This window comes from Stigmatopora argus, chromosome 21, assembly GCF_051989625.1.
Source record: "Stigmatopora argus isolate UIUO_Sarg chromosome 21, RoL_Sarg_1.0, whole genome shotgun sequence".
NCBI lineage: Eukaryota > Metazoa > Chordata > Actinopteri > Syngnathiformes > Syngnathidae > Stigmatopora > Stigmatopora argus.
In genome coordinates this window covers 2,843,792-2,859,155 of record NC_135407.1, presented here as the reverse complement: position 1 = coordinate 2,859,155, position 15,364 = coordinate 2,843,792, and the positions used below count along the sequence as shown (strand labels likewise).

The window sequence follows — 15,364 nt, the reverse complement described above, 5'->3', positions numbered from 1 at the left end:
GGGCTAATGACCACATTAATTCCACGATTGATTCAGTAATTATGATCATTCCCAGATTTAGCTAATCCGACAAGATGTCAGGATTTGGACGGAAGGAATTTGAGTGATGAGTAAACAGTGCAAACGTGATTGTGTTGCTTTCACAGAATTGGCGGTGAAATAACATTTCATGAAACCGATTTATTTTTGCAGTCTGGGTGGAGTTTGCAGTGGCATATTTGAGTTATGTATTGTGTGTTAACATATTTATCATGCATTACATACTGTATGTATGTGTACTGTACGTATATGTACTATACTATACTGTACGTATGTATTAACATATTGATTAATTCTCCAAGTCGCTTATTGTTATGAGGGTTGCAGGGGTGCTGGAGCGTATCCCAGCCAACTGTGGGCAGTAGACAGGGTACACCTTGAATTGGTTGCCAGCCATTTGCAGGGCTTCAACCCATGATCTCAAAACTGCGAGACCAAAGGGCTAACCACTCATCGTTATGAGGGTTGCAGGGGTGCTGGAGCCTATCCCAGCCAATTGTGGGCAGTAGACAGGGTACACCCTGAATAGGTTGCCAGCCAGTTGCAGGGCTTGAACCCATGATATCAAAACTGCGAGACCGAAGGGCTAACCACTCCTCTACCATGCAACCCAAAAACATACACAAAAATCACTACATTGAAATATATATCCACACTTAATTTTGCTCCCACATTTAATTCACTCATCGTTAAATTAAAATGAACACCTTTGCTCATATCTATAGAATCTTAAAAACAATGGCACAAGTTGAGTTTAAAAAAATGTGCAGACAAATCAGGAGTGTGTCCTTAGCTGGGTGGACATCAAATTCATGTGGCTTGACTCTTAAATGTTCTACTTATCTTATGTAATTCTTTTAACACGGGCCAGCCAAATGGGAAAGCAGCTGCGGTATGCGGCGTGCTGGCACACCTTTACTTATTCATCACACGGGACCCACATTGCCATAGAAAATGTATGGGTTCAAATGGCCTTCAGTTCTCTCGGGTGGTGCCTCTGAAAAGGTCAGTCAGGACACGGGCAGGATTACTTCAGCCACTGTAAACTCAAACTTTTTTAGATTTCAGGACCATTATACTAAAAACAAAAAAGCAGGTTAACGGTAATTAATCGCATTGTCATGTACAGCCCAATATTCACTTAAAAAGGAAGATTTAACACAACTTAGGTTTTCTAATTCAATTTTAATATGCATTTCGAGTAGTGGTAGGGTAGTCATTCCACAACCTTTGGTTGGAAAGGCACTAAACAAGTGAAAGTTTGCTCATATACTATATGTATAAATAAAGAATCATTTTAGTTGTTATTTTCACCAGAATAGAAACTTTGCAAATAATTCTACAAGATATTTCCCATGAGTTTTTGCACATCTGTGTAGTGAGAAATGAGTACCTGGCATTTGGGGGCTGACAACACAAATAGGAGCTGCGGGTGGGGTTACATAACCCCCTTTTTTAGCTGAACTAAGAACATTTAGTGGCCTTCCACATCATTATTTTTTTGGATGTGATAGCGCTTCAGAGTTCAATAAATATTTATGTCATTAAAAACTGATGATAGAAGGAATTTATCATGGTTGAAATTTATGGGAAACGTGTCTCTACTTTTAAGGTAAAATAGACTTCTCCAGTTTTTGTGCATCGTTGGTGTTAACACTAGTTTATCCACAATAATTTTGAGATCATTTCTCTTCTCCAGGACCCCCTTCCCCTCCTCGAGACTTGATGTACACCGTCAAGCAGTCCACGCTCATCCTGGATTGGGCAGCGCCATCCGACACGGGCGGCAGGATGGATCTGACCTACAGCGTGACTTGCCGCCGCTGCGTCGCCAAACTTTGCGAGGCCTGCACGCCCAGCATCGGTTTCGTGCCTCAGCAAGTCGCTTTGACGGAACGAACGGTGACGGTGGTCAATCTGCTTCCCAACACCAACTACACGTTCACGGTGGAGGCCTTGAACGGCGTGTCTGGGCTTCTACCCAACAAGCGCTTCTACACGCAGGTCAACGTGTCCACAAACTTGCCTGGTAAGTCACGCTTTTCAAGCTTCCATTATTTGACTTGCCCAACTTTTGAAAGGTGTAATTTATATGCAAATGCTTCACCCAAAAAGAAAATCCTTCAAAAAGGGGCAATCTAATAAAAAAATTAGAGTAGTGACAGTGAAAGACGGGAGGCGAGGAAGAAGATGATAGCAAAACAATGGGAAATGATTTGTTTTGTTTGTTTGTTTGTTTTGTTCTTTCATTGGAATTTAGAGTAGGAAAATGTGCTTTAGACAGAAGGGTGGCAGATATATTAATGAGATGTGAAATGAGATTGCGTCCATTTTCTTTTAGGTTCGCAATTTAAAATAAAGTGTAGGTTTGCAGGTTTTTCACTGTTGAAAAAAAAGAAGGGAAAATAGTTAAGATGCATTTGAGGAGGTCTGTTTTTTGTTTAAGTTCAGTTTCTAAAATTTTGAAAGTTGTTTTTCTTGTAATGTCTCGATTTCTAACTCTTTGATGACCAGTTTTAAGAAACTGGAAATCTAAAGTTCTTTCTTTCTTTTTCGCCATTACAAAAATATTTTACTTGAAATCTTAAAACGAAAATCTGGCAAAAAAGGAATTGAAAATATGTCATTATTTTTAAACCAAAATCCAAAAATGAAATACCAACGGCGGCATTCTTTTCTATTATAGGGCTCTTGATGCAACACATTTTTAGGGTCGATATTCCCATTAAAAAATATTAAAATTAAGTGATACATTTATTTCTTCACCAATTTTCTATGATTTCCTTTTTTTCTTTCAATCTCTAACCACCTGCTATGGATTCATTGGCCAACATTGACGGCGATAGACGTCCAATCCACTTGACCAAACTTACATTTCAAATGGTTTAAACATTTTTCACCATCAATGGCAGCCATTTTATTTGGTAGGAGGGAATTCCTGTATCTAATATTTTAAATTCAACACTAAACCCAGGCGTTTAACATTTGTCAAGGAGTAGCTTACTTCCAAACCGATGGGTATTTTGAAAATCATTTTTTATCTCACCCCTCCAGGCCATTGGTGGAGATTTTTACATGTTTGGATGGATGAATAAATTGACGGTTTGGGACCGAAACCAAGCGGGATTGCACGACTGTATGCGGCAAGGGGTGAATAAACGGTGGATCCGAATCACCCAGGGTTGCTGGGTTTTGTGTGTCGCCTTGGTGTGTTGGCATTTTTTACGTGCGGGGATGGAAAACCCACGTGGGTTGAATGTCTGGGCCCCCGGTGGTACTTGCAAAGCCCTTTAGCTGAGGCAGAGAAGTAGAGAGGGCTGTGGGATAGCTGTAGTGATGGGGTGGGTCATGGAGGAGGAAGGATTGGCATTTCAATATCCTGAGAGGATTACTGGCTCTGCTTAGATGGCCGGTCCCCGCGGAGTTACACGGGCCTGAGAGACCGACGAAGAAAGGCGAAAAGGCGAGAGGGGGAGAGGGAGCGCTGAAATGTAAAAGTTGAAGGGATGAGGAGAGGTGAGTGCTGGAGCAATGTGAGCAGAATGCCTTGTGGGGGGACAGGAAAGTGGGAGGGAAGACACTGTGGACAAAAGCAACCTTTGTCAGGAATGGGTGTTGTCGTGGCGCTGCGGGACGCTGACGACAACAGGCAAGTGGAGGAATTAGTCAATGTGAAGGAGAGAATAAGGAAAGGTGGACGTGTGGCTATGAAAAATTGGTGATGTGAAGATGAAAGTGCATTTTGATTGGATTGGATTGGATAACTTTATTCATCCCGTATTCGGGAAATTTCATTGTGACAGTAGCAAGAAAAGGCATATTTATAAGTTAGACAGTCCAGTCGCAAAGGCCGCAGAACAACAAGGCAAAAGGACAAAGTACAAAGCAAATCAAAGTCAATGGGATCATTAATGTCGAGATTGTTCATTTGTTCTTTAAAGTACATTAATGGTCATTAGTCTTGTGTTTTAGTATTCAAATCTCAAAAAATTCTATACTTTTGGTGTAGAAAAATTCAAGAGAGTCAAGAGTAGAAAAATATTAGGGATTTTTTTCTTTTTCTAACCACCGGTTAAGGAATAAAGGTTCATGAATGTCAACATCAGGCAACCTGGGAACATGCTAACTTCTGTGTGCGGTCGATTGGTCGCCGGTCTTTTGGTCGTGGTCTTTTGGTCGTGGTCTTTTGGTTGCCGGTCTTTTGGTCGCGGTCTTTTGGTCGCCCGGACGCGACAACGGGCGACCAAAAGACCGGCGACCAAAAGACCGACGACCAAAAGACCGGCGACAAAACAAGGTAGTAACAAGTTCTCCAACAAAAAATAAATAAACGTCCAGGAAATTTGGAGCTTTTCTTTAGCCTAATAATTAATAGGGCATTAAGTATGACTAAATAGTAATTCACAGTTTGTATTCAGGGAATTTGAGCAACGATTTAAATGGTAATTATCAATAACCTTCCGGGCGACCAAAAGACCGGCGACCAATCGACCGTGTACCCTAACTTTTTATACTCATTTTTTTTTAACTACACGTGATTAAAAAAAAACAGAACTTTGTTTATCTACTTTATGTACTTGAAAAAAAATCGAATGAGTTTGGACAATATTAAAAACAAGAAAATAAGTAAAGAAGCAGCATACGTTTTTATCCTCGGCTGTCAATAAACACATCCATCCAGGCCTTTTCTCCACTTTCACACCTTTCTCCCTTTTCTCCACTCATGCCCGCCATGAGCGGTGCGCATGGAGGCATTTGAATCCTTTTTTTGCCTTCTTAATTAGAAGTGATGGGAAGGTGAGGCTTCAGCAGCCACTAAATGAATAGAGTCATCAAGCTACTTTTCAGGACTATAGCACAGCCACTTAAGATGCTTCGTCACTCTGTGATGGGAATTTTAATTGCCTACCTCTTGCTTTATAATTGGACGCTATGAAGAGACACTTTTAGTCTTTAGGTTATGTGCTCTGGATATAGATTTAAAGGGGCAGTCACATGCCCAAGGTGACCACATACAGTATTTTAGTCAATCACATTATAGTGCAGTGTTACGCGTTTGGACGTCTATCGCCGTCAGTGGTAATGAAGGTGTTCGGATATTAGCGTTTGATTACAAGAGACTCACATGGAGTCACTCTTTCATTCGTTTTTATTATATAAAATATATATTTTTTAATTTCTAAAATGAGTTTTCTAATATGTAAAACAATTAGGGGAAGGCATTGTTTTTTTTTATAAGATTTTAAATTTCAATCTAGTTTTTGTTTTGGACTGAAGTTTATATTTGAAAGAAATTTTTAATTTCTTGGGGAATATTTTTCTAAGAATTAAAACAAGAAAATGTTATTTCATTTTAAAATTTGACAATAGTACTTTTTTCAAAATTACTGTAGTGTGGCAAGAATTTTTTGAATATGTAAAGGTTGTTTTAAAATATTGGCGGTACCGTTTTTGAAAAAGTATAATAAAAAAAAAAATGATTTGGAGGAAAAAAATAGATTAAAAAAATATACAGCTCAATTTTTCAAAATATTCAAAGATTTGACAAAGCTATATCATTTCTCTCTTTTTCTCCATTTTGAAAGGTTGCTATGTCTTAATATAGTATTCCCAATCAAATGGCTTGGACGTCTTTCGTGATTTAAATATCAGTTGTGACAAACACACATACTCGAGAGGCTTTCATTGAAAAATGGCACCGCAATGTTCATGGCAAGTGATCATTAAAACAGGTCTGAGCCCAGGAAGTGATTGACAGGCACATGGGGAAAGGGCAAGTCTGACAAGGCGCCGCTGAGACTAATGATCAGAGAGGAGGGACACGACTCACAGACAGGCAAGGGCATGCTATTCAAGGTACAAAAAAGAAAATGACCCAAACTGCATATTCATTTGACTGAATAGATTTACTTTAAAGCTGCTTGCTAGTCCTTCTAACACACTTTATTTACTTCACATTTACCTCTCAATTTCAAGTCCTTTTTCATTCCACTACCTACTTCCATCTTTTTCTATTCCGCTTATCCTCACAAGGGTTGTAAGGGGTGTTGTAGCCTATTCTGGACATTTATGGGCAGTAGGCAGGGACCCCCCTTTAATTGGTTACCAGCCAATTGCAGGGCACAAGGAGACAAACAACCATTCAATGTAGGGACAATTTAGAATGTTCCACCAGTCTACCATGCATGTTTTTGGGATGTGGAAGGAAACCGGAGTACCCGGAGAAAACCCACGAATGCATAAAGGGACGTGCAAACTCTACACAGGAAGCTCGTAGCCCCTGGGGATTGAACCCTCAATCTCAGAACTGTGAGGCGGACATGCTAACCACTCGATCACCACCCCATTATAATCATGCCTTTATTTCCAATGTACCTATTTCAAACTTATTTATAGTTTATTTTATATTTTATCTCTTAGCATTATCACACAATTGTTAATCATCAATTAAATGACCATAGTCAAATACCATGAATACAATTCAAAAGAAGTGAATCATTGACATTTTTGATCATTTTTATTCCAAACATTTACAACATTTGGAGGGAAAAAAACAACGGCATTTCTAAAAAAATGGCCTAAGCCTCCATGTATACATGCACATCATTGAAAGATGACTGTCCAAATTTTTCACGACTATAACCGAAAGACGAAGCGTTGCCCCGGTGATGACATCGCCGATTAGTAACTTCCCGGCAGCAAGCATCTCTTCAAAATGAAGCTGTCATTCTCCATTAAAAGCCATCTTTGTCATCTGCACGATCAGTCGGCAATTGACTCTTTGTCTTCCGATCTTGTTTGCGCGGCGTTCCAATGGCGCTCGCGGCCACCCGCCCACTGACTGACACTTTTAATTAGGCCGTCACTGAGACTATTTTCCTCGTCACGCTAATAGACACCCTCGGTTTTCCGTCGTACGCATGAACCCAATCAGAGACGTGCATCTTGGCCACCCCAGTCAAAGTGATGTATTCTTGCGTTTTAGATGAAAGTGTAGGCAGGCGCCTTCTTGTTCGCACTTTTTCCTTTCACACATTTGTTACTTGTGTGTGTATTTTTAATAACCTGTCCCAGCTAATGGTATGAATAAGAAGTGCCTCCAAAGATTTTCTTCAGTTCACCTAACTTTTCCAGTGGTTTTCTAGCTAGTAAACTTGTTTGGAATGATTTTGAAATTGGAATAAATTGGAAATTTGCATTGAAGCATGAAGGCCGGAATATCGGATGTCTCAAAGTGGGCCTCGAAAGAACATGCCCTGGAGCAGGACACTTGGTCATTGAAAAGAGCATTTGGGAGAACAGCCCGTGCATGAAGATGTGTTTTATTTCTTTTTTTTTAAAGGCAGCGTAAATGTAAGACTGAAGAATTAAAATAGACTGTTTGAAACTCATTAACTGCAATTCACAGTTATAGTCGTCCAATTATTTTGAGCTAGGAGTGAAAGATTGATCATTCCCCCCCAAAAAACAGAGATTTCATATTTTTAAACAAAAGATACCCTGCCCCCCGAAATATATTTAAATCTTGTACAAATTTTTAAAAAGTATTGTTTGCAAAAAATTTAGAAATAACCCAGAACAAACAATATCATCATGTTATTTTTAAATTATTTGATGACGTTTTTTTTCTTAAAATATTAAAAGAAAACCCTGACAAAAGATAAAAACAAAACAAATATACATAAAATCTAGGAACTTTTAACTGTTCCCCCAAATTATTAAAGTCATTGTTTTCAAATGGTTAAAAAATACAGCAATATTACGTTATTATTGAGCTATTGAGTTAATGGATGTAATCAACTGTGTATGTAAGTATACATATATTTCTATACATATATATATATATATAAATAGGAAATATATATATATATATATATATATATTTTTTTTTTTAATCCTCTTAAAAGAAAACAAACCAAAAATATCCCCAGTCTGTGTAAATTGGAATGACAACAACTGAATAAAATGGCTGCCATAGACATCCAATCTATTTTGACTGGTGGGTTGGCAGCAATCAAAGGACAGCACTGCAATATGTCCGATCAATGCTAGCTGTTTTACACACAAAATTTGCATTTATCTTGTGTCTTTCTCAGCAGGCAATGCATATAAAGGCAACAGATAAGCTCCGAAATGGTTGCTTTATTGTTGCCAAACTTCACCTTTCATGATTCTTCCACCATCTCACCCACTCGTCATTTTATCGCTTTGAAGTCCGCAAGGTTTGCTGGGCTCAGTGATTGCTACGTGCACAAACCTTTCACAGCCGTATGTCTTTGTGACAAGTGCCTATCCGTGTTTCGCCATTGTTGTTTCGGCGGTATGATGACTTAGAAAATGACTTGCTCACTTCCAACGCAAAGCTCAGGAAGCTTTCCTCGCCTGTTCTATGAAACTCATTCCGTGTCAATCAGTGTTCATGTGTCAGCGTGAAGAAAGAAAAAAAAATAACATCAGAGAAACCTTTCAGATGACAGTCCACATCAAATACGGCCCCACAAATACAATGTCGGGCTTGCTTCTTTCGAGGGTTGGGCGTTCTAAAATCGGACTGGTTGAAATGAACTTTTAGACAGAAGGATTGCTGCCAGACTCTCCCAGTTATTAATTTGAACTGATAACTCAAGAATGAATAAAGGGATTATCGTCACACTCACTGCAGGCCATCTCAGTATTTGGTAGCTTCACAAATTTGAGTTAAATAGGCTAATTTGTGATCACTAAATTCCTTTTCCTGACCTCATTACCCTACAATGTTTTCTCATAGAACTTCTATTTATTTTTTTCCCCACCGGTATTTATTTTAAAAAAAATATTTTAAAAGCTCAGTCATTTTCTTTCCACTCACTTCTGCTTTGAATTCGAAGTAATGTATTTTGAATTTTTTATATTTCTAATATTAGTTTATATTAATAAACTCAATGACAAACATAAAACATCAATAACTAAATTAAACATTACAGTTAATTTGTATTTTAAACGAAATGTATCGTAATCGTAATAGTACTCTATGAAGAATTAAAATATATTAATTTCCTTGTTTGTGGGAAACAACCATCAGTCATTCGCTTGCTTCATAGTCGCTAGATTAGATGCCTTTTGCTTTCAATGACTTTCTGTACACATCAGGATTATAGAATACATAAATAAATAGAATATAAATGAGTTGATTCATTAACTAGAATTGGTGGTGATATATTTCCAACCAAAAGTAGTCAAATACGGGTGATAGTCGAACCAAAGTTTCTTCCAAAACTTTAGTTTAGACACAATTTTTACAAACATAAAAAACTTCCCCCCTCTTATGTTCAGCTTCCATGTTATTCAACGTACGTTCATTCACCCCTCCCAATTAAAAAGCATTAGACGTCTTTCCCGGTCAATGGCATTGAAAAAGTACGTTTAAAGTCCTCGTTAAAACTCAGTATGTGTGCCACGTATGCAGCACCGGCATAGGAATGCAGCTGCTTGTAACTTTTGCTTCCGTACTCGTCGAGAGTGACTGAAAAAGCCAGTTTCCTGAAAGACTCTTATGAATTTCAATTCAAAGCTGCTTCGTGATGCACAGCCGCAGTACAGGCCTCTCATTATGCAGACACTGGAGGTTATGTGGCGCCTCAGCTCGGAGCTCCGTGGCAGGTAAAAACGCGAATTGCATAGCACAAAAACGGCAGCTGCTCTTTGAATCTCTCCCCCTTCAAAGGAGTCGGACGCCCATCGCCGTCAATGGCGACAAAACACTGCGCCCTCAGCCCTCGCCGGCTTCTGCCTTAGTTAAACGGACGGCACGGCAATTTGTGTGAGTGACAGCGGAGTAGTGGGAACATTTACTCAGATTTGGCACTCCTCTGAGTTTTTTTTGTTTTTTCTTGGTGGACCAACAGATGCGAGTGTTTGTATGGAGTCCAAATTCCAAGTTAAGTGTGCGATAGGGAGGTGCAATTTGTTTATTTTGCAATAAAGTTCAAAATGGGCACGCATGGCTAATTAGATTTGACTTCATATGCAGTAAATGATAATCACTAGAGTCAAACAAAGGCCTGTTGCATGTGTGCTGCCAAAGTTGCGAGGCTGCTAACTCTCCAGAATGTGATGGGGAATATTGTCAGAATTCTGTAGTCTTTTTACAGTAATATGTTCCATTTTTGGGCGGGTCCAACTTAAATTGATTAAGGACTTACGGTACTATTTTATAGTTGGCGTGTTTTAGTGTCCTGTTTAAGATAATGACCAAGACTTGCTGGAAATCCAACATCACTGAAGCCGAGTTGTAATTGAGACTTTTGCTTGTCGAGATCAAGATTGAGTGTTTTGGGAGTTCCGTCCAAGTCTTACAAAAGGTGGACTAGAACCAAGTCTGAGCCAAAAGTCAAGGTCCAGACTATGTGAGTTGAGATCGAATTGAACCTAAGATTGAGCGCATCACCTTGAAAATGTCAGACCAAGATTTGCTCGAATGCAAATCACTAAAACTAGTTCATGAGATCAAGACTTTGGGAAGTTGAGACCTCGATTGACCAAAATGTTAAAAATGTGGTCTTGAACTAAGACCAGACCAAGTCAAAAAAATCAAGACTTTCTAAAGTCAAGACCAAGATTGAAACTAAGATTGACTCTTTTGCGAGTCACATTCTTAACCAAGACCTTCAAATGTGGTCTTGAACCAATTGTTTTCACATTTAAAGAACTCAATTAAAGACCGAGACTGGAACTATTAATCATTGTCACAATCGTGCAGTTTGGTCATAACATCCATTGCTTCCATGATTTGAAACGTGAAATATTTACAACCTGACCTGAATAATCCACAAGGAATCCAATTTTGCACGGTCTACACAATTGTTAGCTAAGCAAAAAATGCAGACCCGCACTTTGAGCTGCTGCCCAGTGAGGAGAGACTTCTTATTTTTAGCTGCTGGGGTGTAAAGCAGGCAGGTGATTGTACGTGCACATCTATAGCAAAATCATCCAAACGTGTTCTTTGGTCCTGAGATTGAGCTCTAATGTGTTCTGGGATTTGGGGGCAAGCACCAGTCTTATGCATAATTCAGCACGGGGCAAGGAAAGAAGTGCAAACAGTCTGCAGTTAAAGGTGGGGTGGCAGATTTACTCTATGTTTTTGATTTGCTATATTAAAATGAAGTTTTTCCTCTTTTTAATCTAGGGCAGGGATCTTCTTATCTGGTCTTCAAGGGGACCTATCCAGTCTTTTTTCCACGTCAACATCCTGCAACATACCTGAATCAAATCATCAGGACCATTATCAGGCTTCTGGACATGGCATATGGACATCAGACTGGATAGGGGCCCAGAGTTGGTGACCCTGATCTCGAGACTCAGGGAACAAATAATTGGCATTCCAAATGGATTGGATGTTTTGTCGCCCTCAATTACAAACATGGCAATGAGATTAATCTAAAGATGCGCAGTTCAAAAGATTGTCGTCTTGAATTTGAGAGAATCAAATCGTATCACTTGAACGTCGATTGCCATCAATGGCAGCAAATAAATTAAACCATAAAGCATCTGTCAAAATTACTTTCACCTTGCCTCCTATTGATGAAGTCAGAATAATTATGCCATCCAGATTAATCGCGAGACTCCTGGGGGAAAAAAATGAAAGTCTGCTTGAATTCTTAAATCGATGTAGACTTGTCAGTATCTGCATTGATCCATTGTCAGTCTGGACGTGCGTCCGTCCCTCAAAATTGGCCAAAACACTGTTACAAAGTCTCTTGAATGACTAATCCATTAATGCTGTCTTGCTCCTTTTTTCTTACGTCTCCCTAAAGTCGAGTATTGGTGGACTCTCCCATCTCTCCTTAAATATGAACCACTTTTTCTTTGAAATCTGAAATGAAAATACAGCCGGGGTTGCTGAATAAATCAATAGCCATTTTTGAAAGGAGAAAAAAAAGACCTTTGTTACGCTGTCGCGCTGTAACTGCAGGAGAAAAAAATGTTCCTAATGTCCTTGACAAATCCGAAGCTATTGAGAGAAGTCTATGTGCCCCGAAGCGGAGTTTTACAAAAGTGATTTTGTGTTTCTTCTCGCACTTTGTGTCGGCGTAGCGTCATCGCTGATTAGTCAGCTACGAGCCGAGAAGATCGAGGAAAAGAGCGTCACGTTGGTGTGGAGGCAACCTTCGTCCCCCAACAGAAGCAGGATGGAATATGAAGTCAAGTACTATGAGAAGGTAATTTTTTTCCTTTTTTAAAATGGAACTATTAAGCTAAATGAACTCTATTTTAACAGTATGTTCCTCATTAGATCTTGCAGGTGCATCTAATGTTCTCCGCCGAGTATTTGTTAATGTCCCAGTTTGAGAATGACTCATACAAACACTCATTACCGTAATTACTGCAGTCTAATGTTGTTGTTTTTTAATCGTTGGATGGTGGCATTTGCAGTCATCAGTTTTTATTTGTGTGGGCTTATAAAGCAGAATTGTTAACTCATTTACTGTTGTTTAAACTTTCAGTGGCATCGACGGCGATAGATGAAATAAAAAATAACGCTCAGGCCATTTTTGATTTCACCTCCAAAAAGCTATTGATCTGGCTTTTAAGTCCAGACAGTGGATGATGAATTCTAGATATGAAAAAAAGTCATTTATTGCAATGATACACCAGTCGGCGCAAATGTAAAGCAATATTTTCCGTTGTTGTGTTGGCCCACCGCCGCAAAACCTTAATAAGAGGAGAAAAATGACATCACAGCTCCTCAGCGATAGCGTTTTTTTAAAAACACTTCTCCAGGCTCTTTGTTGCTCGTAATTGTATTGGCTTTTCATCTCATGGCTTTTGCAACAATGTCCCCTGTCTCGTTGGGGTATTTTCTATCCGTCCCCGGCACTCTTGCTTTTATCTGCTGCTTCTTCTTTCAATTCTCTGCTCTTGGAAATAGTAAGCCCTGTCATCTTCTCCTAATCTGTTATCCGTCTAATGCGTTATCTAACCTCTCCACTAGCTCGGGTGTCTCAATCTTAGCACATCTCACTTTTTTGCGCGCCTCGTGAGGTAGAAAACATGTTTCAAGAAATATGGCGAGGCGTATAGAAGAGGAGGTGGTGTGAAAAAGGGTTGTTTCAGTGCTGACGAATCGCATGGTTTAACCGTTTGAATGAGTTTATCATAAGTAGACGTTCATCCATTTGAAATGGGAGGGATGGCAGCGAATGAACGTTGGTTCCTCTGATTTTGTCTCTGCAGGAGCAAAAAGATCAAAGTTATTCTACTGTGAAGACGTCGGCCACGCGGATCAGCGTCAATAACTTGAAAGCCGGCACCACCTACGTCTTCCTCATCCGCCCATTTACGACACCGCCGCCCTCTTCGTCGCTGTCGTCCTCCCCTCTTTCGTCATCTGCCTCCTCCTCTTCTACTTATCCCTCCTCCTCTTCCTCTTCCTCCTCCTCCTCCTCCTCCTCATCGTCATCCTCCCCTTCTCCCATTGACTACGGAGCCTACAGCGCCCCCCTGGAACTGCAAACACTGGGCGAGTGTAAGTAGCCTTTTATTACACTTCTTGTCGGGTCTTTCCAGAATTGAAGGACATTGAATGTTGAGTCAAATCAACAATTGGACTAAACAGAAGCATTCCTTCAACTGACTAAGCCGCAATAGCAAAAATTCACTGTCAAATTAGTGTCGCACCTGAATATAAGTTGCACTATCCAAAGAATGCACAATGAAAGGGGAAAAAATATGTTCGTTGCAATGGAGTATTTGCGCTTTTTTTTGGGGGGGGGGGGTATTTATTTATCAGAAACCAGTAAAAATCATTATACGTTAAAGTAAGAGTTAAATAGGGAACAGCGGATAAAATAGTCACCTGTTACTGTCACATTTTAACAGGTTTTTTTTTAAATTCAACCCTAAAAAACACAACATAACAAGCGATTGAGAGTCAGAGGGAAATAAAAGAAATCTATAAATCGCACTTGAGTTTAATTCGCTGGCCCAGCCTAACTACGAAAAAACAGGCCGACTTATAGTCCGTAAAATACGGCATGTGGTAAATTTAGAATAAAAGAGAGTAAAGTACATTTAAAAACGTGGTGTCATTACAGTTTCTGTACAGAGGCCAAGATCAAGTATATCGGGAGCTAAAAATGGCATCGGTGCATAGTCTAAATAAATATAGATTTTTTAATTTCCTTTGGTCATCATCACTAACAGCTATTTGAACTGCCACCTGGAGAAAAAGCTCACATGAGCACGAACCTGCAACTGTGTGACAGTTTATTTATTTATTTTCAACCAATTTTGAGGCTAAAATGTCCCCCCATTCTGGATTGACCCACCCATGGCCTCTCTCTCCTCACTCACACTTCTCGCCACCAGGCAGCGAGCGACTTAAGATGCTCTGGGTTGCGCGGGCACGCGGCCAGCCTCAAAAATGAGGTGTTCAGTTTGAGGTGCAGAGAGTCAGCAATGTGACAGCGTACGAGATAAAGTGTGAAGATTCCACATTTTATCAGCGAGGCGTGAAACACTTTGTCTTTGATCACACCTCCGAGTCTAGTTTTTGCTCTCCGAGTGTGTGCTTTATGCTTCAACTTCTAATGGAAACAAGCATTTTTTTTTATATTCAGCTATGGGATTTTAGTGCCGTCCCGCTTCGCCTTATACGCGGGGGGGAATTTAGCTAAAAGCAGCCAACTCCTCCTACGTTTGGTTCAAAGATCAAATCTAGCACGGCTCATTTATTTTTTTGTTTTTTCTTTTAGCCAAAGTGAATTTTGCACAAAAAATGGTTGACCTTTTTGCGTTTCGCAAGAGAAGGCTTATTTTCACAGTAGCGTTATGGATGAAGCCAGTTCTTGCCTAAGGCGAGCGAGCGAGCTGGGAAGTGTCAAACAACTGATGACCTCCGAAACTTTTTCAAGGCGGCTCAGTATAAAATTCGGTGAGTTACAGGGAGTTGTACCAGCCAAAAATATATCCCAAAATATGAATAGGAGTCGAGAATACTGCATATTATATTTTTGAGTTTACTGTACTCTAAGGAGAAGGGGAATGTGTGGAATTGAAAATGTTATGAACAGTATTTTTGGTAAATTCCCTGTGTTTGTCAAAGTAAATTCACATAAAACAGCTGCTTCAATTTGAAACAAATAACTGTATCATAGGTTCCAAGTCAATTTTATTTTTATAACACTAAAAATCAATAAGAGTCTCCGCTTTCACATAAAAAAACATTTGACAAGAAATAATCAACATTAAATTGAAGAAAGTCCAAAACAAATGAAGCAATTATTGGAATCAGATGATTGGAATGACCTGATTTAAACCCCACTGAACACCTTAAAATTTAGGGGGG

At 39.5% G+C, this 15,364-nt stretch overlaps 1 protein-coding gene across 2 annotated transcripts in view; it reads left to right on the top strand.

Annotated features, from left to right (window-relative positions):
- The window catches only part of epha10 (EPH receptor A10), a 119,456-nt gene that overhangs the window by 76,137 nt on the left and 27,955 nt on the right, over positions 1 to 15,364 (top strand). For both annotated transcript variants that reach the window (XM_077590167.1, XM_077590169.1), the window contains exons 5-7: positions 1,739 to 2,068; positions 12,112 to 12,236; positions 13,252 to 13,543. In XM_077590167.1, the coding sequence (XP_077446293.1) occupies positions 1,739 to 2,068; positions 12,112 to 12,236; positions 13,252 to 13,543 (747 nt within the window). The remainder of the gene's footprint in view (positions 1 to 1,738; positions 2,069 to 12,111; positions 12,237 to 13,251; positions 13,544 to 15,364) is intronic.